Source organism: Lipophrys pholis (genome assembly GCF_963383615.2).
Source record: "Lipophrys pholis genome assembly, chromosome: 2".
Taxonomy (NCBI): Eukaryota; Metazoa; Chordata; class Actinopteri; order Blenniiformes; family Blenniidae; genus Lipophrys; species Lipophrys pholis.
The window spans coordinates 12,929,211-12,956,162 of record NC_137636.1 but is presented as its reverse complement, the minus strand read 5'-3'; the positions used below and the strand labels follow the sequence as shown (position 1 = coordinate 12,956,162).

At 41.1% G+C, this 26,952-nt stretch overlaps 1 protein-coding gene across 3 annotated transcripts in view; it reads right to left on the bottom strand.

Moving 5' to 3' along the window:
* Nucleotides 1-4,726: 4,726 nt before the first annotated feature.
* Nucleotides 4,727-26,952, bottom strand: part of sox6 (SRY-box transcription factor 6) — a 126,996-nt gene continuing 104,770 nt past the window's right edge. For all 3 annotated transcript variants that reach the window (XM_080491128.1, XM_080491127.1, XM_080491129.1), the window contains 6 exons: nt 25,216-25,396; nt 24,802-24,989; nt 14,355-14,460; nt 7,588-7,761; nt 6,374-6,590; nt 4,727-5,603 (listed from right to left, as the gene is read on the bottom strand). In XM_080491128.1, the coding sequence (XP_080347254.1) occupies nt 5,297-5,603; nt 6,374-6,590; nt 7,588-7,761; nt 14,355-14,460; nt 24,802-24,989; nt 25,216-25,396 (1,173 nt within the window). In that variant the 3' untranslated portion in view covers nt 4,727-5,296. The remainder of the gene's footprint in view (nt 5,604-6,373; nt 6,591-7,587; nt 7,762-14,354; nt 14,461-24,801; nt 24,990-25,215; nt 25,397-26,952) is intronic.

Here is a 26,952-nt window from a genome sequence, read left to right as displayed (position 1 = left end):
GTATCGTAAATACCCTCACTTGGGGTTGAAAAAAAAAAAGGAATAAAAAAAAAAATCATTACACAAATCTTAAAACAAAATGTTTCTTTAATTTGTAAGTGTCAACAGCAGTACAAAAGATGGAGTGATGTGAGAAGCTTTCTGTAACACAATTTGTCTTTTTTTTTCTTCTTTTTTTACAGAAAAGGAGGAACTTTTTGAGGTAAATGAGCTGAAACAGGCAGTTAATCAGTCCACTGCTTTGTTGTCACAATGGGCCGAGACATACAGGAAATGGCGTTATAATATATCTGGATTGATCCTGTGGGTATCGTTGAGTCGTACACAGTATACACATTCTCGGGGTGCCTCGTTACACCCAAATGTTAGAATCATTGGTTTGTTTTTACTTGATATAGTGAATTAATTACTACCAAAGTCAAGGAGATTGCTCCCCACACACACCAATGTAAAAATTATTCACCTTAAGTTTACCTCACGTCAATACTGCACATGGAAATCAAAGACTTGCTGGTGTACACTTTGAAGCCAAGCAAAACAAAACAAAAAAAAACAAAGAGGAAAAAAAAAAAGCAGAAAAAAAAATTAGGTAACATTTTATTTTTTCTTCTTCTTTTTAGCAGTAATACCCCGAGCAAATAATTGACCTTTTGTACTGTATAAAGAAGAATGTGAACACAAACGTGATGGCAACATTTTTTTTTTTTTTAAGTTGAATTAAAAACTTTACATTGAACTGTACAAGATATTATGATAAACTATTTACATATTCAGACATAAACTTTTTTTTTTTTTTTTTAAAGCAGTAACAGACACTATGTATTTAATTTTCTCTAATAACACCCAAACAATACTTGCCATGGGTCTAGGTACCTGCCAGGAGAAACTGGAGAAAAACAAAAAAAAAAGAAAATGAAAAGACTTCTACATGGAAGAAATTGTATCAGGCTGCCAGCAAAGTCAAAACAGCGGCTCCAGTGACAGTAGAGCCCCACACAGTGTTGCTTGAGAGACAAGTCTAAAAAGCAAAGTACCAAAGACAACTATAAATGTTGCCCTGAACAACATATTTTTACACTTCTGAACAGCAGCATGTCAGTCCAGCATGTCAGTGAATTGTGCTGATTAAATTAACACAGAACATTCCCACCATATACATCACAAAGTTCAGACAGAAGGGAAAAAAAAATAAAAAATCAAATTACATTAAGTAATGCAGAAACAGCAAAGAAGCTTTTGTCTTCAATTGTTCGTTCAAACCATTTGCGAGAACAAGCGGACGAAAAGGAACAAAATGTGAGGGTTCCGTTTGCGGATGGCAGGATAGTCGTGGACGTTGTTTGTGAAAAAAAAACAACAAAAAAAACAAATGGCACCAAAAAGTTGGCAAAGAGAGAAAGAATTAAGAGAAATGCACATTGTTTCTTGTGCATTTTGCCAAATGAATAGAAATTAATACTTGCACTTTCCCACATAAAAATCAAAATTAACAACATCTTTGTTTAAAACAATCATTCATTTAGAAAAAAAAAGACACCACTTTATTTTAACAATGTAAATGCAAGCCAAATGCATGCAATTTTTTCAGCTTCTCATAAAAAAAAAAAAATCATCACATATGAGTGTTGTAAAAAAGACAATGTGAAGATATACAGCATGTCGCTCAGATTGTATCAAGATTAGAAACAGATTATTGGATAATTATTTTACCCCAAGTGCTTGTTTTTTTTGTTTTGTTTGAAATTAGTACCTTACTTGTTATCAAGTCTTGGTGTAGCTTTTGTTGTGTTTCTTTTGAACACCTCCGGGATTATTTTGAAGATGTAAGCAAGTGAGGCGCTTTCCTCCGTCTCAGGACCGCTACTGCTCTCGTCCAAAAAAAGCAGGAAAAATTCAGCATCTACATGAGGTACAGTGACTTGTCAGCTTTTAAAACATGAAACCACATACAGAAGTAAAAACGTGAAGAAGGAAAATAAAATAGACCAGCCAAATACATAACTTATACTTCACTAATGAACAAAAATATATTTCCTATGTTATATTTACAATAAAATCTAAATGAGATGGTGAATTCACTGAAAACCATTTTTTTAATGTTTTTTTTTCTCTACTTTTTAGCTCCAATTCATCCCCAATTTTTTATTTTTTTTTCTATTTCTCTGATTGTCCCACTTGTTGTTTTACTGTCCGTTTTAGAGCCAGCAGAGGCTAATAATAAATACAATATGTTGATTCTCTACAGTTTCAAATACAATATACAATGCACTGAAGTCTGGTGTTTCACGGCTCACTGAGCCCGCTGTTGATTTTTCTGCTCACTCTCTTGTGCTGAGTCGCTCTCCTAGGCAGCCCTGAAGCTTAAACAAAGTGTTCATTCATCACATGTGTCTTTGCATAAATAAACAAAATAAGTACACACAAAAAAAAAAAAAAAGAGACTCAAATCTGGTCACGGTGAGAGCAAACCCACTTGAGTCCAACGGGGCGGGGGGGGGGGGGGGGGACTTTGTTCATTCATGGTGTTTTTTCCTCAAACAGCTTCACATTAATCAGAATTGATAAAAAATACAATTTATATCCAGTGCTCATAACACTTATGAAACATTGTCTTTTTGCGAGTTCTTGTCATTTTTTTTCCTTTCTTTTTTTTTTTTTTTGTCTTTCAAATGTTTTTGTTTTTTTTGCTGTGTAAGCACAGTCAAGTTTCAGTTCCATGAAGAGTCCTTTTTAACTACCAACCAACTAAAACAGTGTGGCATGGTCATGAACATATTTACAGTCACATACAAATCAATCTAACCACCAGCAAAAAAGAGCAAACAGGTTAAAAAATACCAAACAGGTTGACTCGGAGGGAAATCCACTCAGGTTTCACTTGTAGGAGAGCATCTTTGTTTTTGTACCTTGAAAAAGTAAAGGGTGAGGTGGTGGGGAAAAAAAAAAAGGACTTACATGACTCAATGGATGCGCTTCTAAAAGTACAAACAATGTAAGTCAGCAATGAGTGGGTATTTAACAATTAGTGTAGAGAAGCTATATAGAGCCGTCTGTACCAGTTCGAGCTCGGAGAGAAATGCAGTGACCAGCAGCGGCGATCTTGACCAGTTTAAACCAGCGACCAGCCATTCAGATCCTTCAAAACTCTGTGCGCTCTCTGAAATGGACAGGTTCAAGGGCAAGGGAGGGGAATAGCTGGACTCATGCATTAATAATGCTGTATTTCAGATGATACCCAGTCGTCAGTCATTTTAATAATCCCCCACAGCTTGATGTACTTGTTCCATCTGCTCGCCAGTGCCTGGTGATTGGACCAGGGTGGGAGCCCTGTTGAGGCCTCACTTCCAGCACTTTGATGGAGAGCACAATGAGGCACACACACCCCATCTTTATTGTTTTTCCCTTCCCTGGTGTTTTCTCCTTCTCCGAGCCAGATGGCGCCCCCTGGGTGCTGAGGTTGCCACAGGCTGGGGTCAGAGCAGGGTATGGCAGGGAGGAGAGCCACTTAGACCTTCTGCCCCATAAAGAGGATCTGAGTCTCAACATCAAGGCTTTGACCACTGGAGGAGCCTCATTGAGCTTCTGCCGCTGGTGGGTCAGCTTTAGGCTGAAATTAGACTTTGAGTCACTGTGTTGTTGCATTTTGCCTTTAAATACAACATTAGGGGTACAGTCCAGAAGCCCATTAGGTTGATTAAAAAGAAGAAGAAAAAAACAACTAACTAAATAAGGCGCAAGGGTGACAGGATTTATGTAAGTGCACTGCTGCTGCAAAAAAAAGTTGTTTTAAATGACCTTTGTCACATTTACACCACGAGGTAATCAAAGAAACAAACCGCTTTTTCTCTCTGCTGAGAGACGTCCTGGCAAACTGTCTCTCCTATCAAGACTACTTCAGTAATCAACTCATTGCATCAACCCGCTGACCGTACGGTACTTTAAGACTTCTTAGTGTCAGTTTAAGATTTACAATGTCTAAAAAGAATTAAGATTGGAAAAAAAAAAAAAAAATTACATTTTAAGACCTAAGACTTTAAACTTGCCGTCCAAATAGGGCTAAAGTGTTTAATAGAACGTACTGTAGCTACACATTGTACAACATCAATTTGAGATTGTAATGCCACCAAAGCTGCCTTTTGCTGCTGTTCCAATCCCACAGATTGGAGGCCTTTGGCCCTTTAGCATTCTGGCCTGATTACAATCACTCTCTGATTAAGATCTTGGTGAGGCGGACTGGGGGTGCGGAGCTGGAAACGAGTGAAGGATGCTCACGGTGCTGTGTGACGACGTGTATGAGGAAATGAAAGGGCTGGACACTTTCATTGATGATCACTGCATTGGCCTCCACGGAGAACAGCTTGCATCACAAGCTACCGTCCACTGATGTAACATGTTAGAACTTCCTGCAGAGCTTCGCTGCCTCCAAGTTCCTGAGTTTTTATTTGTTTATTCTGTTGGGGTGAATTAAAGAAAGACTGGATAATGAAGCTGCATTAAGAGATGAAGAGATTGTCTAAGACTCACCAAGCCTCTCTCGAAAGACGTGACAGGCTTTAGAAGCAACTTGAAATGTTTGGCACTCCCGCACAAAGTATGCAGTTTTGAAAAAACAATTGACAACAACGATAATAATAATAATAATAATAATAATAATAATAATAATAATAATGTTGATTTACCCTCTGCAATAAGTTGGAATCACTCCATATTAATTTTGAGATTTTTTGCAATGGTAATCTTTTTTTTATCTCTTGTCTAAAACATTCACAAGCTGTTGGCTGGCACACTATACCTGAGTGAGAATATTATTCCCATCTTAAACAGTAAGGTAATGTAGCAAAACCATCTAATTGAAGAGGAAAACAAGGTAAGAATTGCAAGAATTATAGGATTATGACAAACGTTCAATTTCAAGTTCTGCCTTTTGTTGTAGTCTACAACCTAATTGTGTAAATGTCCATGATTTTAATGAAAAAAGAAAACAAAAGAAAACAAAAAAACAGCAATGACATTAAAAAAACCCAACATGATATAAATTACCACAACCAAACTGTTTCACACACTTGAAGAAACGCTTAAGACCAAATAGCTTTTGATTCTGGTGAAGCCACAGCTGCATGCTGGCCTCAATATGGTACATTATATCAAAATAAAAACAACCAAAAACTTCCTTAAACCTTTGTGGTACAGGTTTTTCTTTTCTTTTGCTCTTTCCCTCCCTCTGCTCAGACCGGCTCTCTGGGCGTCCTCCTGTATGAGTGTTGTGTCTGCTTTCTGTTTGGCCTCTTCGGAGGTCTCAGTTGGCGCTGACTGGCTCTTGTGTGTCATTTTCACTGCTATAGTCTGATTTGGGCTCGTCCTCAAAATCTTCGTACATGTCCATCTCGTCCTCGCCGTTGACCGGCTCGGTGTTGTTCGCCATGGCGTTGGGCTCTAGCTTCATGTTGAAGGTGCTCTGAATGACGGGGATGGGCGGCTCAGGACTCGCTGAGGCACTTGAGCACTCCGATGTCATCTGAGGTGACGGCGTAGTCGTCGCCATGGTGATGGCCCCAGGGTAGACCATGTTGGCGCTAGTTGTGATGGGGATCTGTGGCGGCTGCCTGTGTTTATGAAAAACAGAAAACAATGAGACCGCGCTCCTTTTCTCCATATGACATACCTGAGCAGATTAAAAGGGTGCTGACAAGGAGTTAAACGTGTGAGTGCTGCTCTGCTTGAGGTGCACGTCTGTGAACTGCTGTGTGTTTCTTTGTTGCGGCACTTAAACTGGGAAGCTTGGATTAGGGGTTTCCCACAAACGTCCACTGTAAGCCAGCGGTTCTGTGAAAATGATTTTGGGGAAAGGGAGGTTCTCCTGACAGCTCCCGTTTGTAGCCGTTCAGAAACAGGACCCGGTTTATTGGTGACATAAAACCAATACGTGGTTAGCGCCGCTCTTGTCTGCTGTTGTGCCGGATGATTGATACTCCAGCCGCTGAAGCTTATGACTGACATGGGAACACCTGGAGAAGGGTTCTCCTGCTAACCGCACACAGTAAATTAAAGTGTTAAGCTTCAGACTGCTGCCCTGCAGCCCTCTGTAAGTGTATACTTGCGGCATATATCCTGTAATAATGTCTGCACTTCATGCTCCATTTAAAGACAGCTATTGTCAAAAAATTATGAAATCACAGCTATTGAGAAACACTTGATTTTAATGTGTTTGACAGACTGTTCTCTTAAAAACCAATACAAAGGAGGTTGACCCCACTATCACTTTTGGAAGTGCCACTTATCCTCTAAACTCTAAAGAGAAAGCGCGGCATACCGATTGGTGCATCTTAAAACTGTTAGTGTGTCTGCGTTTTTGCGTTTATGATCGCGCACCTACCCCACAGTGAAAAACTGCCTCATCTCTTGTCGCCGTGAGCGCATCATCTGCTTGTACTCTCCAATACGAAGTTTTTTTCCGTCAATAATGCAGGTCCTCTTGGGCCGTGGCTTGTACTTGTAGTTTGGATACTTCTCTAGATGGAGTTTACTCAGACGAGCCTGCTCTTCGTAGTATGGCTGCTTGTCCTGATTAGACATGGACTTCCAGCGAGAACCTAGACAACACAGTAGATTCAGATTTTAGTGATGTAAATATTTTGTTGAATCATCAATAGTCGTATTGTTAATACACAAAACTCAGCAAAATATACCAACAAAGCATGTACAATTTCAAATCAAGACATATTTTCTGTTTGCTAAAGCGATCTTCAGCCGCTCCCGTTGGGTAAAAGGACGATTTCCCTTAGAGTCGCTCCCGCCACAAGTGGAAGTTTTAAAAAAATAAAATAAAATAATGTGCCAAAATTTACGATCCACTCCTCAACAACCTCTTCATAGCGTCTGCCCATGCACATCATCTGAGGCCAGAGACATGCTTGTTCCTTACTGTCAAACAGTAAGGAACAACAAGCCAGTGTAGTAAATACTCCAGTACTGTGAAGTGGCCCACACTGGCATGGATGACAGCACTTTTAACAGCTCTGATGTATGGACTCCAGTGCTGTGGGGACAAGACCCATTTAGTCTCTGTCATTTTTCATGACAAACACTTATGGTAGTGATGGGCTATAAATCCATCTGTATGCTGAGGTGAACTGATCCACAGAGGGCCCACGCGACAACACACTCCACCTTCTTTACACACCAGATACTTTGACAGATATTCACATATCACAGAGTAATAAATCCATTTGAATGTACATAAACAGAAACATGCTTTTCTATGTCTGTAAGGAATTAAAACATTTCGAAATGATTAAGACGCCAGAGCGAAGGTGCCGTTTCACGGGGGTTTTGGTTCAAAGAAAATTTGCACATCCTGGATGTTTTTTAATGCATGTGTCGGCTCACAAACTCAAAACACCAACAAAAGTAAAGAGTCCGTGTCAGAGAAAGGGAAAAAGGAAAACATTTTTTATGATGAAAATTAGACAGTTATATTCAATTGGCGTCGCAAACATGAAGAAAAATATACTGTGGCAGGTCTACTTTCGAACATGAATGGTACCTTTAAATATTTTCCTCTGTCGTGTTTGATTTGAAAGGTCTTACCCAAAATCTTGCTTATGTTGGAATTGTGCATGTCGGGGAAGGCCTGTAGGATCTTGCGTCGTTCGTCTTTCGCCCACACCATGAATGCATTCATTGGTCTTTTAATGTGGGGCTCGTTGTTGTTTCTTCCTCGGGATTCCCTGAAGACTCGCGCCTCTGTAGTACCAGCGCCTCCTGTTGGCCAACAATAATAAGGTTGGGGTTTATCTGCAGAACCATTCACGAGTAGGAACAGGAAGAGAGAGCGAGGCAAGACATTGATTACACGACGAGCCGTGTTGAAACTCTCCTTCATCCACTGCCACCACCGCTGATGTTGATAGCAGGGATACACACCCTCCTGAAGGATTAGACGTCTTTACTGAGTATAAAACCAGATTTGCGACACAAAAGTGAACACAGTGTAAGTTTAAGGCGGTAATGCGGTCCTTAACATTAAATCTCAGGTTTGTTCAAAAGAAGTTTTTTTTCCTCATAAAAACTTAATTGTTTTGTGTGTATACTCTTCTCTGTCTATTCACACACAGTTCAGTTCGACACTCGGTGTCCATAAAAATGAGTGGCAACATGAATAATGAATATGAAGACGAAGACCCATCTTTAAAAAAGATCAAGCAGGAAACTCAAACTCCAGCAAAAGTACATTTATCATCCAAAGTACATTTTAACATACATATGCACAAATAAATTCCTTTGGTTCACTCTTTCGCACTCCTTCTATTTCCTCCACGCACACACACACGCACTCACTCATTCACACACTCACACACACACATCAGCGAGCAGCAGAGAGTGTGCCGATTCTGCAAAGTGCTGTTTCTCAATCAGGCCATTCACAATCAGCATAAGAGAGTTTCTCTCAGTATTAAACTGTACATCAGACTGATAATGATTTCTGTTTGCATGCGCATTTGCTTCCTTTTATATGTAAGATGTGAAAGAATTAAATAAAAGCAGTATGAATATTTAAACAAACAAAAACATGTTGATAAACAAGGCTCGAAAAATAAGACAAAAAAAGCCTTCCATATGCTACGATACATCTTTAATGATCTCAAATCTGGAAAAGAAAGCTTGGGATGACTCATGCATATTTCATCATCCACATGTGAAGCCTTCTCATTAGACCATTCCAGTCGCAGCCTTGGCACACGTTACCTGGGGTTTGATTTCTATTATTATTTCAGTTGATAAACAAAATCAAACTCTTAATGAGTAATGGAGGGCTGTGCAGAGACATTAATTCCAAATCCACTGAAGCCTCACTCTGCTCTAATCACAGAAGAAATCGCTGCACCATTTTCAGCCTCAAGAGTTTGAGTGTCTTTCCCTCAGAAAAGCAGGCCTGGTTTCCAAAGCCATTACAGGAGACAAGGAGTGAGAAAAAGGCAACAGAGCTCCGTTGTAATGGAGGTGTGCTGAGATTTGGTTTATGCTCATAGAAAATGATCGAGGTCCAGCTGCCTGCGAGGAAACCTGTTTGTCCGAGCGTAAAGGCAGCCAAAATTGATTTTCACCAGCTCATTTCTAACACTTAAGCAGCAACATTTATGATCTCCACGTTCATCTGGGGGGGGGGCAATGAAAAATGTATTTTCACACTGTGACTTTGCACCAGTCAAACAATTCAGCGCTCTGTGTCAGCGAGTTTTTCCCAGTAGGTCTTATTATTTTGAAATCCCCTGTGAATAGTGAAAAAGTAAAATATCAATTTCTTAAATACATGTAGATTTAATACTACTAGATCAAATATTGTATCCATTTTTTGGGGGTAAAAAACATCAAATCTGTTTAAAGGTTTTGCATTAAGTTAGACTTGCTAATATGGATTTTCATGTGCTCATTATGTATTCTTTTTGTGTGTGTTGTTTTTATTAAATCAGGAGAAATATAATTTTACTCAGCAATATTTTTCTAAATTGCCCTATTTCGTATGAAAATTTTCATCACAATGCTTGCCCCCCCCCCCCCCCCCCCCCCCTTTAAAAATAACAGTTAAATAATCTGAAATGACAAATCCATTTAAATAAATCTGCCACATGGAGAATTTATATGAGTTTGTAATTTTCACATGCACTTTCTCAAACTTTGCAGGTGCCATGTCGTACTCGATTTGCTTAACCCTCCTGGAATGCTACAGACCCTGAAGCCATCACGAATCCAGAAATAATACACTACCTTTGCTGCCACCAAACCCCACAGTACGTTAATTTCATTTAGCATGCACTCACTGTACAGGATGAATTGATTTCACTTTGTTTGGTTTTGACAACCATGTTTATTGTGCAATGAAATGTGGTGTGGCGGAGGGCTGACAGTATCCATCAACGCGGGGCAATCTGCTGACTGCCTGGGCCAGATGAAGGTATTCATTAGCTCAGGAGCGCAGCGCTCACTCAGACACGACAGCCAGTGTCTGCGCCCCGGGATCGCTTGCTGTAATTTACGATGCCTCCCGTGCCATTACTCTATCACTGACACTGATTCAGCAATTTATATACTGGTGTGCATGCATACGGGCAGAGGTGATCTTCTTGTGGGGAGGGGGACAAAACAACTGCCTGCCATCACCTAGTGCCACATCCATAGTTAGCCAGGAAACCAGCCACGTGACTGGGCTCATTGGAGTGAATCCAGATCAGGCATGATCTTTTGCAGCACATGATCGCACACAGAAAAGTGCCTGTCAGACGCTACAGAAAGCTGCAGACTTGAACAACATGAGTGTTACATCATCTTAAGTTGCACCGAGGCAGGTGCTGCGCTCTTGGATTTCTAAAGAATGTGGTGGAAGTATCAAGCCGACTCAGACTTTTGACCTGAAATAGAAGCAAGGTCTTTTAACCAATTGTTATTACAGTATGAACACAGAGAATACCTACATGAAATAGGGTTTTTAAAAGAATATCATATGGAGTAGTGCAAGGCTTCAGGGTTATTATGATTATGTGTGACTTAATCTGAGGCATCCAGTGCATAAACACAGCAATGTAATGCAACAGCGTTTCAGAATTTTCGCTGCGCTGATATTTTGCTATGAGCATGAAAAACCTTTTTCTTTTTTTTTTTTTTTTTCAGGAGGGGCAGGACTTTTAGGAGACAGTTAGTTAGGCATCTGATTGTGTAAATAAACACAGATGTTTAGCAGTGCCAGGGCCAGGCCCCCTGGGTGGTAGCTGTGGAGGGAGCGAAACAGAGGATGTGCTGCTTAATAGAATTTATTGTGATTCATGAGGCTCGCAGCTCAAGTGTGACAGAGCGATATGAGAATCCCCTTTTAATTTGTCTCTCCTGGAAACACCGCAGATGAGCAGCATGAATTACAGTGTGAAAGAATGATTGTGTGTGTGTGAGGGGAGGGGATAAAGCATGAGAAGAGGAGAGCAAATAATGAGGAAACAGGAAAAAAAAAAAAAAAGAAGAAAGAAAAAGGCTCTAAATGGAGAGAGAATGTAGTGAGGCCCCAAAGTCTATCGCACCTGTGAGCTGCAGGCTCAGACTCGACAGTGTACCCAGCCAGAGGGTAGCGCTGCCCCTGTGTCTCCTCCTTACTCATCTTTGTTCTGTGGGCAGACACATAATGTCACCCAGGAATCCGCTCAAGAGGATGAGCCTCGGTGAGCAGGCAACAATCACACAAACCTGCCAAGCCCTCCCTGTTGGGATCAAATCTAACACCTCTGACTGGAGGCATTTACTTCTGACAATAGAGCCTCTCCCTCAGAGCAGGATGAGGTGAGATTTATGTGTATGGACAGGCAGAATGCAGCGCTTAGTGGCCCCCCTCTAACCTGAGCTGATGGCATGCTAATTAAACCATTACAAATTAGAAGAGAACCAAGCCCAATTACAACATGTCAGTCATTTATTCTGTTTGTTTTTTTTTTTTTTTTTTAGTCAGAATGATTGAAGATTTCAGACCATGTGCGTGTGTGCGTGTGCGCACGTGGGACCTTAAGAACAAACAGCCAGCTTGTTTCAACATGCAAGCTGCGGCTTTCACTTTTGTGTGCTCCACCGGCTCTCTTATGCACTTTTGTTGAAAGTAAAGTCTAATCTTTCACAGCTTCCCAGCTTCCCGTGAAAACTGGGGTGTAAACACATTTGTCCTGTTTGGGGTGAATCTGAATTTGTCAACTTCAAAATGCAACTTTCTCATTGATTTTGTTGACCCATCCGACTATTGTTGTCACTTGATAAATCATTACGACTGAGCCCCCTCATCTTAAGTTGTTTTCAAGGGAAAGTCCTCGGCAATAAAAAGCAGAGCTGGATTCCCACGGCCTCACAGTGGAGGAAAAACAACAGCAGAAACCTCCTCAAACAAGCAACCCATATAAAACTTCCCTGGTGATGGGTTTCTCTACATCAGTTGCTCAGAGCTCTTGTGATCTGTAACAACAATGCAACACAACTGCTCCTCTGATCCTATTCCACAAAGATTCTGTTAAAGACACTTCTGGCTCATTGTTTTCCCTCAGCTGATATCATCTCATTGGGCCTTTAGATTAATTAATTTTCCTGCTTCATCCCTCAACAACCTCTTTGTTCTCCGTGGACCCTCAGTGATGGGGGGCGGTTTAGACAAACATACAGCTATACGGCAGCGTCTTATTGCCGTGTGTGAATGAACAAAGCGTCTGGCCGGCTGACTGAGGCTTTTGTAGTATTTGGTGATGTTTTCATCAGAGCTTAAAAATACCTAATGAATTTGCAGTGGGATCACGCATGTTACTCGTGGCTTTGTTAAAAGATGGAAATCCTATCTATTCCTATGCCTTTATGACTTTTTTTTTTTTTTTTCTGATTGAAGTTGCTCGGACCTTGGTTGCTGCATGCTTTGTAAATATTAGCTTAAACAACCGAAAGCTTTCTGTGAACTGCTGTGATAACAGACGTCGGCTGTACGCCGTGCCTGCTCAATGTGGCTGCTCTGTTCTAGAGGGAGAGCTGCTGCACAGCGAGGGACATTCACACCCGGTGTGCGGGTTGAGAGGTGCACCCAGTGATTTTCCTTTTCAGGAACGCAAACGAATATGCAGCATTGCTCTGATCTACTTGGGAAAAGTATGTTAAAAAACAACAACACACACACACACTTTTCCCATTAATTTCCCTTTTAGTTCTAAACTAGTCCCAAAATGAAATTACTTTCAAAAAGATGTTTAAGATATTTTTGAAGCATATGTCCATTGTTGCAAAATGCTAACATTTTGTGTGTTTTCACGCTGACATTTTCATGACCTCTTTGTTGCAAGTAGACCTATACGCTATATTTCTATATACCAAGGTATGTGAGGGAGCCAAGCCACCAATGGTTCAAGGAGGAGAAAATCCTCACCAGGATTTCAAAAGCAAACATGTCCTCAGAAGAGTAAACACGTTGTGGTCCACATTTTGAAATACTCCTTCACATCATTCGGCTGTATGTGTCTTCCTGTTGGTGAAGCTTATAGATGCATATACTGTATATATATGTATATATATTTTTTTATTTTTTATTTTTTTTAATTTGTGGATTAGGAGAAGAAACAGTGACTATGAGTTCTGAATTATGTGTGCTGCCCTGCCTCCCAGCCATTTCCCCTTGGGAAGAGGACCTCTCCTCTCCCCTAACCTCTGCCTGCTCCTAATCCATAGCCCACTGGGAACACTGATGTGAGGCGTATGGCGCGAGCCCTTCCCTCAGTCCTGAACAGGACTTAAAAGGACACAACTGCCCTGGTGCACGCTCTGTTTCGGTCCTGACTCTACAGTAGCCACAGAGGGAGGGTTCCCATTGGGAGAATGAGCGGGGAGGGGACACATCTGTCCGAGGAGTCACACTGGTGGGATTGGGATCTTCCACGGTGACTCACATGGGAAACAATGAATCTGCTAAAAACACCTCTAATTCTCAACTTGGATATTAGGTATGTTGAGAAACTAGACATGCTATAAAAAGGCATTTGCTTTCAAGTTGGTTAACTAACATTTCAATGGGATTCTTTTTTTTTTTTAAGTCAAACTTTATGTGAAGTAACTGGACTGTTGATCTTCCTCAAAGTGGGAATTGAGTCACAACTGCTACTTAAAAATATAACCGTGCTGATGGCTTGCATTGTCCTGAGAAATATCTATCACTCTGACTTCAGACTCTTTGAGGGATCAAAGATGAGTCAGAACCATTTTCCTCTTTGCTCTGGCTCTGAAGTGCCATGGAAACTGCCACAAATATTTATATCGGACAAACATTAGTGCACTGAGGTACTCCTTGCTCGAGTGAAGGAGCCAGCACCACAAAAGCAGATGACGGTTTGTCACTTTGGTGTAATACGAATTTGCACCCCTGTGCCCGGGACCTCAAACGAGCACAACAGCAACAGGAGTTGAGCTTGGAAAAAAGCCAGCTTTGTCTTCAGGCAGCCTTGTCCTCCGCTCACCTACCTGTGAAAACCTTGGAGCCACGGCTCATTTCAAACGGCATTCACCCCAACCCCCACATCTTACTTGTGCACACCTACATGTTTCTGCACACACCCATACCAACCACTCTCCACTGAATACTCAGGCACAGAGTTGCAGGCTTTATTAGCCATCAAAACTCCTTTTGCTTGCAAAACAAATAATTACTTTCCATTGTGTAGAGAATCCACCTACATTCTTAAGGGTTTAGCAGAGAATTCACCCCAAGGCTCAGTGAAATTGTAAAGATCAAATACAAATACAATGATTGTATGTGGAATAACAAAGAAAGAGAGAGCTAGACATGAATAGTGTTCTCTTACCATCCAGATCCTCTGGCCTTGTGAGGTCAATAACTCTGTGGCCGATCTTTGCTTCCTCACCCAGCTTGCTGAGGTGGTGCCCAATGCTCTCAAAGTGCGCTCTCTCCTGCATGGGAACACAAACAGTGAGGTAAACGAACAAGCACATTTTTATATTGAAAAAAAGGCAGAAGGAAAAAAAATAACTCCATCAGGAATCTGAAAATTTGAAAAGAAAATATAGTGTCTTTGATAAATGCAGGTTGTTTTGAAGAGCTGCTCTTTTGACATGAGCTGGATGTAGCTTTTTCCTCATCTCTCTATTCAGCAGCCGTTATAATGGATGACAGGAGGCAGAGAGACAGTGAGGGCCAGGGGTGCTCTAAATAGATTTACAGAAGGATACTTTGTGATCCCAAGCACACAATGGGGCCGTGGCCCTCTTTGCAGTGCTCAGATTTTCCTCTGTAATCTTCTCCTTACATCCTCCCTTCTAGTCTACAGCGCCCAGAGCTCAGCGCCCATCATTTATTCAGAGTTCATGCTTTGGAGAACACACCGTGTTTTCCCGTTTGTCATGTTGCTTTGTGCTCAGATTAAACTTGGCATCATGTTGTACTTGACGCACAATGAAACCCTGTCATTCAACGCTCCATGACAATATTAAATGTCATGTCCGTGTGCATTTACAGAATAAAATAACAGCTTTCGGGGGGCCTCTGAATAGTTGCCGCACATTACACTTAATGTATTATGCAAGGGGAGAGTGCCGACTGCTGCTGGTTCCATTGTTGAATGACCTACTTCCTCAGTGAATACACAGGGCATTAGCAAAGGGCTGTCTTCCTCTCTAAAGACTCAACTAGGAGATGGACACTTTGACTCTGCATGATACAAATAATCTCTCCCCCCGTAGGTTTTGCCTGGATGACACTAAAAGCAGGCATGTTGCCACCATTCAAAAAAAAAAAAAAAAAAGAGCATTTGTTTTACTCCCAGGGTGTGCGTTCAATCTCTGCCAAAGACATACTGTCTGCGTTGACCTTTGCCTCTTTCCTTTCTGAACAAGTCTATAACGTGTAGACAGAACTGACACTCAGGTAAAGTCCCTTCACAATACTAAAAGCTCCCCTGCCACACACAGACACCAACACACGCATTAAACTTTGAGTTCCTCCGTTGTAATGCACATCGCTGTTTTGTTTTGTCCCCCCCCCCACCCTTCCCAAGGGAGCATTTGTTTCTGCTATTAGGAAAAGGTAATGAAAAATTTAGCGGACCTAAGCATTGTGAACAAAAACGTTTATTTTTGAGCTAAGCTTGATTCACTTTGGTCTCTTTTCATTTTCAGTAAGATCCAGTTTGCAACAATAGCCACACACAAAAAAATTATAATAAATTACAGTGCATTTGATCAAAATAAAAGAAATCTCTCGAACATGATTTTTCTTTTGTATGACCTTTTTTTTTTTCTTCTTGAGGGTAAAAAAAAAAATATGACAAGATGAAGGGAGTTCAAGTCCATTTGATGCTTTTCACAGTGTTTTTATTTTGCGCATGCTTTTATTTATCCCAAGAACTATTTCTCAAGAGAAAGGACCGAGAGAGAGACATAAAGCGCTCTGCAATTTACCATCATACTTAGGAAGAAGCAGTCATTATTTATGGTCAGTTGAGTGATTCTGATATACAATTAACCACTACCTGCTTATAGCCTGTGATTAGAGGCTGTCTATCTGACGGCCCTTTGCTTACTTAAGTGTTTTCTAATTATGACATATGCGGTGGTCCCTGCTGGGCAAGAGGACACTTTGTAAAGAGAAGATGGAGTGTGGTGCCTTTCTTTTTGTCACATTCTGTGTTAAGCAAGTAGTGCACGCAGGCGCACGCACAGAGAGTCGTATTCATCACCCAGCCACATTATTGCTCTTAATGAAAGAAGCTAGCAGCCTGATGACAAAGTGACTGAAGTGCGATTAGCTGGATGGGCAACGGCGCTGCTTCAGATGCTACTTGGACAGTCCACTAGGAAGACACAGCATTCATGGGTGCCGTGTGTCTGTAATGAAGTAGTCATCTCGTCCCTCTTCTGCGCTTCGTTGGCCCCTCTTGATCAATCAAGTCCTTTTATAAACTCATGATCATTAAGCATCATGTTGGACTGAGGGGAAGAGAGAACAGGGGCCATCCATCAATGAATTTTATTAATAACCAGCCCAGTGCTGAACTTCTTTCTCCACCGCACCAAGTCATATGATTAGTCCACGTTGCACGGCTTTAAGCGAGACTGAATCAGGCTCTTCTCTCTGGATCCTTGAGGTTACTTCAGTCGGTCTGACATAGAAAAGATAGCAGGGTGTTTTTTGTGAGCATGTCAAGAGCATCTTATGTGTTTTATGTGAGGCACAATTTAACACCATCATATAGCAAACTAATTACAGTAAGTATTCCTCCCTTTCCTGTATTAACTATGCTAATTAATATCAGACTATCTGTGCAATATGGTACCACAAATTTTCATAAAATTTTATACACTGAGCTTAATATACTTATTGGTTATAAGTTTGGTAATTTATATCTGTGAATTAGAAGTATAGTTAGAATTAGGGCCATCAATTATCTGCAAAGCATCAGGGTTTTGTTTTAATGTTGAAAAATATTCAGTGAACTAATGCTTCTTTACTGCCCACGCATCAAGTGCTGTGATAAATTAATGGCAGTTTTATTATTTTATAGTGTCATTAAATTTTTACTGATCACTCTGACACAGAGAAGTAGCAAAGGACATGCAGTAACTGAGGAAGCCAGCCATCCTGCCAGGAAGAGTGAGGGAGAGACTGAAAAAGAGAGAGCCCATCAGTGTATGGCTGTGCTCATCAGCATATTTATAATGCAAAGTCCAAGGTAATGATGAGAGAACACTGACGGGAAGAAATATCGACAACAACTCCTCCTACATCTTAAAAGGCACACAGAAAATTGATTGTTTAAACAATGAAGGAGGCAAGAACAAATGAACGTTAATGATAAAACCTACAAAGATGAACAGACAGGAAACAAAAGATGTGACAGTGCACATTATTCCACACCCACTCCGACCACAACGGCTGGCGTGCAACTGGTCCCTCCCTTAAATGACTTCAGCATGCAGCTCTCCATCCCACAACTAAAATTATAGCAGTGCGCTCCCAGTTGTAGTGGAGAACTGCCACCCACAAAAATCGCGACTGCACAGTTTGCATAGTCTTTTCTTTAAAGTCTGATTAATAGATGGAAGAGATAAATTGCACATGGCTGACCAATGTAGTCCCTCGCCTGCCGGGTGACACTGGGAGTCAGGGAGGAAGAGAGAGAGAGAGAGAGAGACGGGGGTTGAAAGCAAATCCAGAGCGGTTCATGAAACTTCTTGGGCAAGGGAACCCAAAAGAGCCCTTGTCACTGCTGTAAAGAGGGCTTTAATTTAGCTGGCCACAGAACATGTGCCGGAGGCCTGTTGCTCTGCCCGCAGGGTGTATTCTGGGCAGAGGCGGGTGGCAGACAGCCCCTGTGCATTGTGCCTACTCCTGCCCTATATTTAGGTAACACACTGCCGATCCTTACACTACTTCACTTTCTGCTTTGCAAAGAGCTTTAGGCTATGGGGGAAGCCGTATGACCGGTGAGTGTTCAAATACAGATGAAAGAAAAGTGTAGTGAAGAGTAGGCTAGACCGTGGTGCAGATCAGCATGCAGTTTCTTGAGTCAGCTCAGGTTGTTGCGAAATAAAAGTAAACGTGTCTTTGGTATTCTGATCTCTTTTACTACATCAGAAACTACAATGCATATCACACTGTGGTAAGGTTAGCAGTATCCCCAGTTCAATTTCGAGTAGGGCTTGGGGGGTCATTTTTGTTGTTCCATGTTGCACCCGCAGTCAGCCGGGATTGTCTTCAGCACCCTGCGACTCGATGTTGGAAAAGGCGGTATAGAAAATGGATCAGTGGATTATCACACCACAGCAGATCTCGTCTGTTTCTTGGTGGTGGAACAACTTTAGTATGTGTATATTCTTTGAAAGGAACTTCACAAAGGAAGAGAGATGTTTCCCCGTACTAGGCAATATTCATGACAGAGAGGTATGTACTATATACATTTTCTTAGCTCTTATTATGGTGATTACCTTTAATCACAGGAATGTGGAACAGATTGTTCAAGTATGTTTATTAAATTAGCACCAAACATAATTGTTTTTTCTTTGACTTCTTTGTGTTGAGATGTGTTGAGGTAAACCGCATACGGCTCATCATGGGGCTGGCAATGTTTGTAAACCAAAACATTTTAATGTACCAAATATTATTTCAACAGAAAGCAGCTTCATTTCTGTTGGAAATAAGGCTGACATGTTTTATGTTATTTCACCCCAAAGTATATATATATATATATATATATATATATATATATATATATAAATAAAATTGGCAGTAGTAACTTCTGTACTTTGTGAGATCTTTCAACTAAATCGCATCCATTTTTTTTTTTTTTTTGTAAGGTTAGAAAGTATGATCACATATGTTTAAAGTTTCACCATTGGACTCTTTACCAGCTGGACCACTCTGAACACCCACTTATATTTGATAATGTGCTGAACTTGCTGTAGTTATATCACACACCTGGTATGTGGCGAGTTGAAGGCAATGGTTTGGACCACAATGCAGCGCTTTGTGTATCAAGTGTCAGTCACCACTGTGGTCTGCAGCTCTTGAGTGAAGACTCAGACTGAACCCCTCGACAATCTGTCCCAGCCTTGATGGAGACAAAGACTGCACTTTAACATGGCTGCAGCGTCTCACAGCTCGGTGCCGCATCTGTTTTGTATTTTTATTGTAACCAGTTGCAATGTTATTTATAAGTCTGCAGTTTTCCAGTAGTTTCTGCTAGTTTTGAACCATTTAAATGTTAAGTACATCCAGCCATGCGGTAAAACCGCAGTTCTTTTCATGCTGTTGCTCTCTTTTTTTACCCGGAGCAGTCCCTTCGCTAAGGCTAATGCAGGCAGCAGCAGAATCAACAGTAGCAGCCACAAAAGACTGGCATCTGTTCTATAGTCACCGTACTCAACATTACACAGAGCAGAGATGGCCAGCTATTCCAGTCCTATTTTCCCTGCCAGGGCATTATCTCATTTGTTTAAAACAGAGGTAAGAAGGGCCTTTAATTAAATTAAGGCGCTTAAACTATATTGAAGAAAAGCATTGTGAGCTAACCCCATCTGGGCTTTGGGCCAATTTAATGTTTATTGTTTCCTTTTAATAAAAAGATGAGGTTTTTTTTTTTGGGTTTTTTTCATAGTTGAAGGAAAAAACAGTCATACCCACAAAATGTGACCCTAAAGTGCCCATTAAAAATGTGCATTTAGTCTAAACAACAGACATTTTCCTGGATGCTTGTGTGTCTTCTTTGAGATATTTGTTGATTTTTTATTAAATTTTTTTTAATGCATTATATATCCTGTCTGGTTAAATGAGAAATATTACATTTCTGTCATTTTCAATAAAACTCAGACACCAACTGACTCATGAAGAGCACTTTGTCATATATATCCAGCTAAGTGCTGCGACACAGTTTTGACACAGTCCTTGGTTCCCATTTTCATCTCCACATTGCTGAGATCATTTGTGTTGACATCTTGTACTTTTACAGGCTTCCAATCCTCACTGATCCAGAACTGTTCCTCGAGTCTTCCAGGCAATGTTAAGTTGAGCTAAAGTCTTCAGCCTTATCAAACCCCGCAGGCTGCAAACAGCGGGATATTAGAAACTGCAGTATGACCAGAACCCTTTTCACATTAGGACAAAACCTTGAGACTTGCTGGACAGCGGCGCCATTATATCCTAACCGCAACAATGCTACAGGCTATAAATGGTTCTTTGTAGCCAGTTCTTTTCCTTGTCTTTTGTTGTGTCTGCCTTGCGGTGAGTGTGGCATCACAGGTCTTAACCACTTGGGCCAACCACATTTCTGAGAAAATGTGGCACGCCAGAAATTCACCATGTTAAATGACAACTGCAGGAAATAATGGAGCCACCACTGCCAAATGACCCGACCAAGATGCAGTCTTGATGTCTTTCTGGGTAGGAAGCGAGAGAGCAAAAGACTTGACCTGGGATGGGAGCCCGCAGGCACACACACATACACATGCAAAGGCACATTTTATCCAAAGTCATACATTATTTTCTATTCTTTTGGCAAATGTGAACAATTGGACAAAGCATTAATGTAAGCAATCTTCACAATAGCACTTGCTGGCCACAGCCTGTGTCTGGGAGCTGAGCATAATCTAATTTGGATGGGCAAACCCTTGTATGCCAAGGATTTACATTGCAGCCAAAATGCCTTGGTTTGCAATTTCCAAGACAGCAGTCGAAAAGGAGCAGAAAATTGCTTCCAGGGCTGCAAACCAGACAAGATTATATTCAAAGTCTTTGTGAGGGCTTTGCCTGAATAGAGCCCTGGCATCTCACACACACACACACACACACACACACACACACACACACACACACACACACACACACACACACACACACACACACACACACACACACACACACACACACACACACACACACACACACACACACACACACACACACACACACACACACACACACACGAGGGGACAGTATAACCACTATAACCAATAGGTTAGCAGTCTGGATTTTGTGGAGCACCAGTGTATGTTAAGCTCCATTTGAATATTTACAGGCTGAGCTTTGGGATATGGGAAATGCACAATTGTAGTCATCAATACTGAGGAGGAAGGTGTTGTGGGGCAGAAAGGGCAGTTCAATAGGTTAATACACTGACCTTTCACCTTTTGATTCCAGTTAGGGACATGTCAGCAGAGGAATATATTTTATCTCATGCAACCTCCCTCACATATGCCGTATTTTATTGGAACCAAGGCAAGAGAAATTGATGTTGATCAGTCGAGATATCCGTCATACCTGACTAATCAGATTTTCGCCTCAAGTATTGGCCAATCCTGCACGGCCAATAAACTGCAGATTTCGGCGTACAACTATCTCAAAATGTGGAAAGGTTCATCTACATATATCAGGGGTGTCCAACATATGGCCTATGGCCTGGATTGGACATTCCTGATTTATATCCACAGCATGAGATATACTTGTGGAGAAGCTGAAACTTTGTCCTGAAAACACTTTTGTGATAATAGAAATTGCCAAGGCTGATAATTAAATGAGCACTGCACTAATAGTAATGAAGACTGATAGATAAAGGAGGTCGTGTTCACTGCACATTAGCTGGCAATTTACAAATTACAGTTTACAGATGATTACACTATTGATGTTCCCAACAAGCCATGTTGGACATGTCACTTGTGCTCACAGTGCAACCACTTGGATATGCTTATCGACACGAAACAGCAAAACAGACCTGAACCCTGCTTATATTTGGACCTTTGTTTTTTTCTCATTTTCTTTTGGCAGCTCATCATGGAAGGCCAAATAATGTTTTCAACCTAGTTTTCTGTTTCCTGAATTCGCTTTCTCAAGGCATGGTGGAATTCAGTTAATGAAAATCCTTTGCTTAAATGCCTCTAAAATGATTGTTGTTGTTTCTGCTGAGCCAGCGGAAATGTAGAAGCAGAAAGTAGTGCATCTTTGACCCACTGACTGTAGATCCCAGTAGGCTATAAACGTTGATGACAGGACCTCACCGTGGTTGAATCTCTGCATGCATCGCGAGAGTGAAAACATACTGTCAAAGATGTTCCATATTTATTCACCCATGACCCTGAAAACAGCCCGACCAGTTATAGCTACAGTGCATAATAGAGGGAAACAATTCAAATGGTTACAAATGGGTTTGAATGTACTGTATATGACTGTAGGCATGCCGGTGCATTCTAGGTAAAAGCTTCCACTGGTCGAGGAGGAGATGGTAAATAATGGAACAAAGTAATTGCCCTCTGCAGACAATAATACCTTTAGATAAATATTTCAAAAAGGTAAATTGCAAAGGGGTTGTAAAAGGTTTTATTGTACTGGTGGGATATAGCAAAAACAGACAAAAAGAAGGAAAATCTGCATGAATATTTTACATGTCCTAAGGTTAAAGGCGTGTATACTGTGGAGCAGAGAGTCTGATCTACACCGCCTTCCCCTAGGTCAATGGCCAGGAAGGGGGAGCGACAGAGTCCCAGTAATAAAGGTTAGGGAGGAATGCATTGTACTCTTCAGATACACTTGCTATGAAAAGATGAATTGATCCGTCTGTAAGCAGCACTTAGACCCACTCCTCTGCCCGGTCATTACAGTGGGATAAATCAATATTTAATATCCCCCTCTAACAGCCACACTGAATGATCTTAACCTCTCCTTAATCCCATTTATGTTACCTTTCCAGAATCTTCTTCATGTAAGCTTTCACTTTGATAAACTTCCAAACAAGAGACTGGGAGGGCAGCTATTAAAGACCACACCGTATTTATGTCAGGTGAGGCACTTTCTTAAAATATTAATATTCTGAAACTGACCAAAGTGAAAGCTTTTATCCGGGGCATTCAAACCCTTCTGGTCTGTCAGCTTGTTGTATCAGCAAAAGACTCTCCCTCCCTCTCTCCCTCATTTCACCACTGAATTACAACAGACTGTTCTTTATTGCAGCCAAAGGATGAAGATGATGGGGCAATTCTTTTAGCTGACTTGATGAAGCTTGTCTTTAATTTTACATCGTCCTAATAGGGCCAATGTCACTGTAACCACGAGGTGACAATATCTCACCGTGATTTGTACAGGCTGGGGAGGCAAGCATGTGTCCGATGAAGGTGTCATTCAGCAAGACTGATAGTGTAAAGTTAACAGACACACTACCCGAGGTGATGCTCTTTGAAATTATGGATAGCAGAAGGCCTTCATGGGAAACACAGGCATGCGTGGAGGGTCTATTTGAATTCAAGAGGCTGAAAATTATGTGACATTTTAGTTTTGTGTTGTCAATACGGTGATCCGATAATTCCACTCATTTATTAAACAGCCTTTTAGTTCATGACCCTTACAGTAATATGCTACATTACCTCATTCCTTCAGTCACAGTGTTTATTTATTTATTTATTTATTTGGCATTCTTAAATAAAACCCTATTCTTATCACTTTGTGGACCAACTTCCAAAAAAAGAAAAGAAAAAGAAAAACTAACTCTAAAGCACTGGATCTGTTATGAGGGAAAATTTTTAATAATTGTTTTGAATTAGGTTGAAAGTAGGCCGCATTCAAAAATGAAAAAGGTTTACAAAAAAAATAAAAATATGTAGGTGTATCGTCTGTTGAAAATGCTTTTGTTTCGTTCTTGTTTGTTTTCATGTCATGGTCAATCTTACTGCTTGGCTGACCACAAGTTCAATTCAGTTATGAGGTGGAAAGAACAAAAAAAAAAAAAAAAAGGATGCTTGCCTGCTAAAAGGCTGAGCTGCTATGCTGCAAGCAAAACCGATGAAAGAAAAAGCTCATAATTGATTTTTGTGCAAGATAACATGCCCATTTGTGTATATTAGGTTTTGACAGTTTGTCCGTACATAAATGTGCTTATATATTGTTCCTGATTGTGAAGATAATTTTTTGTTGGAGCTTGAAAGTTGGTAAGTGCAGGAGAATCTCGGTTTCTGTCCTCTGTGTGGGCTGCACCAATTTATTAGCTGCACTTCAGTTACAGGATATAGTTGATTGCCACCTGCATAGTCAGTGATCTCTTCCAAACACCAAATTAGAGGGAAATCAAAATAGATGTTCATTGACTTTTTTACATATACATTGACCTAGTTGAGGCTGTTGGTTGAAAGTGTCAGGTGCTGAAATATTAATGAGCATCGCTCCCAGTTTCTGCCTGCTCCTCACAGCCAACTGGCAACATGGCATCAAGCTGAAGAGAGGAGGACAGCTTTTTTCTTTCCTTGATTGACTCATCGATTGAAGATATTTTTAAAGGGAATCCCTGGGAGTGTGTGCTCCTGGTACAAAGCCGTCCTATCCCGTGTCAGGGGACGGAGAGGGCTGCAAGTCCGCTTTAATTGGGCAGAGACTTCAGAGTGTTCTTAACCCACACCGGGCACTGCCATGGCCTGTCACGGCCCTCACACCAACATCAACAACACACAACTCTGTAAACACACACACACACACACACTAATTTGAATAAACATTCATGTACACAACAAACTATGCCAGCTCTGATCAATACGACCACCCTGGACTTGGATTAAAGAAAATTATTAGTCTTAAGGTTTACTGCTGTATCAAAATCTCTGTTCCACTTTCTTGGATAGTTTCTTTTGCACCCCCGCCTACTGAAAGATCCAAACTCTTTGTATTCAATGGCAGGTTTTTTTTGCCTGTCGGAAAAATCTTGTAATGGAGAAAAACTGAAAAACAGGGTTAAAACAGACAGACTGTGTGAGAGTGGTCCTAACCTTGTCAATTCTGCAGTTGTTGAGGCCCACTGAATTGAGGGCGGACAGCTTCGCCTCCATGCCCTGCTGGTGATGTTGCAGCTGTTCCCGCTGGATCTGCTCCCTCATTTTCCGAGCCTCCTGGATGGCCTTCATCACTGTGTCCTGGTCCCCAAACAGCGCGGTAGAGTTTAGGCTTGACAGAATATCTGTAGGCAAGAGAGCACAGCCAGATTAGTCTGCTAAGGCAGACACTAGCCACAAAAATGGAAACAGCTTCAGATGTCATCCCAACAGTGGCATGTATTTTGAACATGTGATATAACAAAATTGTAAGGAAAGCTTTGCAGGATGGTCTGCACTTAAGTACATCACATGTCTGACGAGAGGAAATCTGTGAATATGCATGATGTGAGAGTCATTTTGAGGTCTTACCGAGGGATGAGCCTCTGCCCAGACCTCCTCCAAGTGGGCTGGGAAGACCCCCCTTGCAGAGGAGACTGTTCGGGCTGCTTTTACTGCCGGGAAATAGGTTTTGTGTCGGGGATGTTGGAGATTTGACCAGTTCTGTAGTCTTTGGCCGAGCAGACAGGTTGAGAGGCTGTGTTCCCTCCTCCTACGGCAGCAACAGAGATAGGAATATGAGAGAAGACAGATGTGAATGCCCCCCCCCCCTCCTTTTGGAGGAGCTCCGGATTCCCAGACAGCACAGTTCGCCTCTGTTCCTGGTTAATTATAGGATCCCTATCCTTCTATCCTGACCCACACCTCCTCCCAGATTCCTCTCCTCTCCTCTCCTCTCCTCTCCTCTCCTCTCCTCTCCTCTCCTCTCCTCTCCTCTCCTCTCCTGCATCCTTAGGAGCTGTGCCACTGCGATCTTCCTCACAGTTGCCCAGCGCCTTTGTTCACACTAATTAAAGCAGATTCTGTCTCTCAGTACATCTTCATCTGTTCTCCCTCTCCTCCTCCCTGCTCTCTGTGTCTGCACTCTGGTTCGAAGAATAAATAATGACCAGATAACGGCAGTGCCAATGATCAAAGACAGCTGTTCCATTCATCAGATGTCGACTTACATTATCTACTTCATTAACTTGTTTTCTAATTTCATTCCTCATTTGTGCATACTTGGTTTTATGATACGCTTTGATATGCCTATTCCTAATATTAAAAAAAAAAATTGAAATGGTACTTTCATCAGGTTGTCTTGCTTGGACTAAATATGCTTTTTCAGTGTGTGTATATAATGGAGAGCGCTAAGAATCCCTATCTGTTACTTTTTCTCTCTTTGAATTTTATGTAAAAAAAATTTAAATAATATCACTCAATAGTGATCTGTTTGATCATCACAAATGACAGGCAAACAACCTCATAATGTAGTACATTCGATATGTTTCTAACATAAAAAATGACAATCATTGTAAATAGAAACTATTCAAACATTTGCAACCCAGTAGAAAAATGTCACTTTGGGCAAGCTAAATCACCCTGTGTACAAAGCAGTCTTTTGAATCAGATTAGGGCTTGTGCTGTCATTAACTGTATTTTTCAAAGCCCAAGTGTCTCCTTGTCCAAACATATGGCTCAAGCATAAACTGCCCCAAGGCCTTGTTATTGCTGTGCCAATAACAGTTTGTCATGCGGTGAAGCAGAAAAGAGACAAACAAAACTGAGGGCAATCTGATTCTACTGGACTGTAGATGGAGATGGGCTGATGCCAGTGTATGGGTGCCATCTATTTATTTATGTGTGAATCTTTTCCAAGTCCTTATTATAAGGAACATTTGTCCTTACTTGGATCATTTTGAATACAATTACTGTTATGTTACTATTAGGCTAATTGACATAAATCCACATTGATAAATAGAGAAATTCATTTAAAGGCAGTTTGATGGAAAGACCAAGAGCTGGAGGGCCTGAATGGCTATGTGTTTGAGTGCCCGCACAAGTACAAGTGTGTGGGGAAAAAACTGGAGTTCTTTTACACTACTGTCTTTAGACATGATTTATGCCCTTCCTCCATTGTGATACTATTAAGCTAAACTACATCAAATGACCGTATGTTCTTGATTATAGCTTCAGTGAGTGGGAATGATGTATGGGGCTTTTCCTTTGCATGGAGGTCGAGTTGCGTCTTGCCATACAGCAGCAGAAATCACTTCCTGCAATTGGTTT